Here is a 4,798-nt window from a genome sequence, read left to right as displayed (position 1 = left end):
TACAGTATGTGGAAAATAATGTGTTTTTTTAACTTTAAACCGCATAAACACATTTCATTACACCAAATACACAAAATAATGTTCTTTTTAGCAGCATCATATGACCCCTTTAAGCTAACGGAGACTTGTTATAGCACTTGCATATCATTGCTCTTTTGTTGATTTTTTGGTCGCTTCCATTGTCCTCATTTGTAAGTCGCTTTGGATAAAAGCATCTGCTAAATGACTAAATGTAAAGGTAAATGTCTTGATAAAGTATATATACTGTACAATGCAAGTGGACTGCTGTATATGAAGCATTACAGTAAGTATAACAGCACACATTACATGTTTAGGACAAAAAAGTCTAATAGAAATGTATAGACAATATCCTTGATAGTTCAAGCATTTTGCATTTGACTTATGCAAGGAACTAATGCCTAGTGTTTACATAATCACAATCAGTGTTGGTTTACATAATCAAGAGCATGAATGTACCAAAGCATTTGCAATTTGTTCATGATGCCAACAAGTGACTAGATCATGTGGAGGTTGAACAAGTAGTTGATCTGAGAAATGTAGAGTTACCAAAGCGACTGAGAAAAACTGTAGAAGAGCAGCCTCACTAATTTTTGAAGCACCCTCAGTGATTTGATTCTGGGACCGCACCTCTCATGCATGCATTCATTCATTCATTCATTCAAAATACGTCTATATTTTGTGAATGATTTTTTTTAACCAACACTGTGTCTGCGCTTTAGTACCGTGCGCCTTTAAGGAAACTCGTCACTCTTTTCACAACGACGGAGATCATGTCCCAGCATGCATTACGGCGCTTCAATAATAGTAACCCACGGCTGATATTTCCATGCGACTATGTGTGTTCAGAAAATATAATTTTTTTTGCATGCTCCGCTTAAAGTTTTTGCCTGTTTTTCGGACTTACATTTTCAATATCCACGGTTCCTGTTCTTGTTTAAATATCTGAAGCGCTGAATTTATGAAGATGCAACAATCACAGCGCGTGCTGCTGTAGTCTGATACACTGCTCATATCTGACACTTCTGCTCAGTGCTTGCTTTGAGGGATGTGGCGGGAGCTTGAGTTTCTGCATGAAGCTACTGGAGAAACCCTCGCAAATTATCTCATAACCTTAACTTGACATATCTTAGTGAATCTGTGAAGATGGTGAACGCTCGTGCGCTCGTTATTCTGACCTTCATCTGCAGTTTGACAGACGCGGCCAAACTCAATATACCTAAAGTTTTATTACCTCTTGCCAGAAGCACGAAGATTAATTTTACACTGGAAGCAACTGAAGGATGTTATCGATGGTAAGTACACTGAATATAGCATATACTTACAGAGTAATTAAGAAATACTGCTACATTCAGAATGTAATAAAGCACACCTTATATAGTTTGCCTGGTTAATAAGATGCTTTGTAATATCAAACATGTTGTGCGTGACAGGTCAAATGAGAAAGTACAGTACCACAAACTACAGTAGCGAAAGGAACATGGTGGATACCTTAAGAATTTTTGATAAAGTAGCAATAAAACTGTAAAGCTGAATGCAGAACGCTGAAGCACGTGGTGCTGTTATGAGGAAGGCTGTGGTGTTTGATCCGCTGTAGCACTTCAGATCTCACTTTTTGGTCCCACTTTATATTAGGTGACCTTAACTAGTACTTACATTTAAATTGATCATTTGATACAATGCACTTATTGTGTACATACATGTTTTTACATTGTAAAAAACACCTGCATGTGATTACATCTGTAATTAATTTCTGTAATTACATTTATAATTTTACTGTTGACCCATTCCTACACCTTAAACCACCCTTAAATCTACCCAGACCACCAAACCTGTACCTAACCTCACCCGCGCATCCCACCTCAACAGCAGCAGAACAATATATGAACACAATAAGTACATTGCACTTATTTTTTGATGTAAGTAGTTAAGGCCACCTAATATAAAGTGGGATCCACTTTTTTAAATGTCTTGTAAATGCATGCTTTGTAGATTAGACTATTTATTTTATTGATCAAACCACAAGAGTTGCATTTCATTTAAACTATATTGTACCCGTTTTTGCTCAGCTGCATCACCCACTCTTTATTCACATCAGTTTATTTTTTAATATAGGTCATTATTAATACCAGTTCGTAAGTTTTACTGTGCTTGCAAGTTTCCAAGGAAAGCACAATGGTATGCCCTGAATGCATATTTAACCCAGTAACATCCTGTCGGGCTGCATGCATTTCTAAAACCCAAGGTCACTTCACAGAGCACTGTAAACCAATAGGAAACTGTGTTGGGGAGTTACTAGTTACATGTAACGGAATTACATAACATAACTACAAAATAAATGTTACTGTAATCAGTTACAGTTACTGAGAAAAAATTTGTAATTACAGTTACTTATGAAAATGTTAATGATTACGAAGGGGTTACATCTGAATATTTTCACACACATACAGATATGATTTGATTTCTTTCCGAAATTGCTTTAAAATATGAGACGCCAGTGTTTCAGGAGTTTAGGACACATAATAGACACATGTTTATTCGATAACAGTTTTATTTCCTATTTGGGTTTATGTAGATGCTTTATTTTTTTTCAGATTAAAGGCATTATTAGATGCCAGTGTTTCCTGTCATATCTATGCAAAGAAGTGATTTCGAAAACTGTATCAAAGCTATTAAACTAGATCTTGTGATCCGTATTTAACCTCAGAATGATCTCAAAGTAAAACGAGGTGCTAAAGTCTGATTTTGTGGTGGCTGTGCTTTCGAATTAAATGTTTTATGGTGCTAATTCAAGTGAGGAAGTCTTTCAAAAGTCTACTGTAAGGTTACCTGCAATTAACAGTTGAAAGCATTTGTTAGGAATTTAGTAAAGTCATCAAATGTAATCAGTTACGTTACTTTATTCAAGTAACTGAAATAGGGTAACCAGTTACATTTCCACAGCACCCTTCGCAGCACTGCTAGTAGGTGAAGTGTGTTGTCTCCGCAGGTCGTCTAACAGGCCGGAGGTGGCCAGTATAGAGGCAGTGGATGTGGATGAGCGTCAGTGCTCTCATAAAGCAGTTCTGCAGGCGCGCTCCACTCAGCCGTCCAGACTCACCAGCATCATACTCGCCGAGGACATCTGTGAGTGCCGCTGACTGCTGGTGTAGCTTCATCATTCGATGCTCGCTTGTAATCTTCTTCTTATTGATAACCGCAAAGGCAGTTTGTCATATGCACTCTGATATCAGTTGTTGGCATTATTACCCCACACTCAAAGAGACGCTTTCGTTTACCCAAAATTAGACCCAGATTTACTATCAGTTTGCATCAGCGCAAACCTTAAAACTACCGTGATGATTTACTAAAGACACGCGGTGGGAGAAATTAGCGATGAAAAGTTATTTTTGCGACTCACCTTATTGAATATGCATTTGTAGGAGTTTTCCTTTCGATCAGTAAATTTATGGGAGGAGAGTATTTAAATGAAGATTTTGATTTACGCTTAAACTTGTGCCTGTATTCGGTAATGCGATATATCACGGTAATGAATATGCACGATATTGTTATCGTCTTCTGTAGCAAATGCAACTATTGCTCATTGTGAGTGTTAATGCATTAACTAAGGTTAACTAATGAGGTCTTATTGTAAAGTGATACCTATTGGTCTTTATAGTTCTTTTGCATTTTAATCTGTGTAAAACTTTTAACTTTATACATTTTTCTGTATTGCTTTATTGCATTTAAATGTTCAGTTATTTTTGTTATAAGAAAAAAGTTATTAAACCTGTTATACTGTATTATGACAGCACTTTTTTTTAAACTTAATTTCAATATCGTGATAATACCGTATACCGTAATAAAAGCATTAGCAATTAATCACAACATGAAAATTTGATACCGGCATATCCCTATTTGCGCTCGTCAGTTCACTGGTATTTGCGACGTTATTTAACGCCCCCCAAAAAGCATGTCTTAAAGCAGGCGGTAATTTGCGCTGCTCTTGGTAGATTGCGCTGGTCATTATGGAAATGATCTGACTGCGTCTGTGTTCTTTTAATGTGTGCATTGTCAGTAAATCACCCGCAGAATTTTCCCTCCCATCGGAATTGTGCTCTAACGCTAATTTGCCCTGTTTAGTAAATCTGGCCCTAAAAATGGTCATCTCTTGTATTGTTCCACACCTGTATGACTTTCTAGGAACACAAAAAGAGAATCTACAGAGTTGTTCTTTTACAGTGAGGATGTGCATTAGTACCATTAATGTATAAAAATAGTCTGAATGACTTGTGTGCTATATTACAAGCCATCTAAAATATATTATATAACTTCAAGTGGCTTTTAATTTAAATGTTTATTTGTTGATAATTGTCCACTGCTCCTCATTCAGGCCGGTTTTGTGAGCTGGATCCACCTCAACTCAAAACAACAATCTGTTCACAACTTAACTCGAACGCCAAAAAGCTGCTAACAAACTTTCATGAATAATAACATGAATTTCTGTCTGTTCCTCACAACACTTGAAATATAGTTGTACAGACCACTTTAATGGTGCTCTTTTGTCATCTGAGCTTGACAGCTCCAGCCTTCATTCACTTTCATTATATTGAGAAGACCGTGATGTAAAGAAATCACTTTTTGTGTTACAGTAGAGAGTAAATGGCAGTCTTTTCTTTAAGTTCAGTAAACAGTGAAATCTGCATCAGCTTGATCTGCAGTGAGATGGATAATAAAGCAATAAGCCCCGTGAAGCCGTGGTTTACAGTCAATTTATAACAGCTAAGGGACATTGAATGAG

At 36.8% G+C, this 4,798-nt stretch overlaps 1 protein-coding gene across 1 annotated transcript in view; it reads left to right on the top strand.

The window, feature by feature from the left end:
* Nucleotides 1–836: 836 nt before the first annotated feature.
* The window catches only part of LOC107736952 (nuclear pore membrane glycoprotein 210-like), a 44,447-nt gene continuing 40,485 nt past the window's right edge, over nucleotides 837–4,798 (top strand). Inside the window, 2 exon segments of the mRNA XM_016548339.1 lie at nucleotides 837–1,313; nucleotides 3,008–3,164. Of these exon segments, the coding sequence (XP_016403825.1) occupies nucleotides 1,165–1,313; nucleotides 3,008–3,164 (306 nt within the window). The 5' untranslated portion in view covers nucleotides 837–1,164.

This window comes from Sinocyclocheilus rhinocerous, unplaced genomic scaffold, assembly GCF_001515625.1.
Source record: "Sinocyclocheilus rhinocerous isolate Xijiao unplaced genomic scaffold, SAMN03320098_v1.1 scaffold554, whole genome shotgun sequence".
Classification (NCBI taxonomy): Eukaryota; Metazoa; Chordata; class Actinopteri; order Cypriniformes; family Cyprinidae; genus Sinocyclocheilus; species Sinocyclocheilus rhinocerous.
This window is presented reverse-complemented; position numbering and strand designations above follow the sequence as displayed.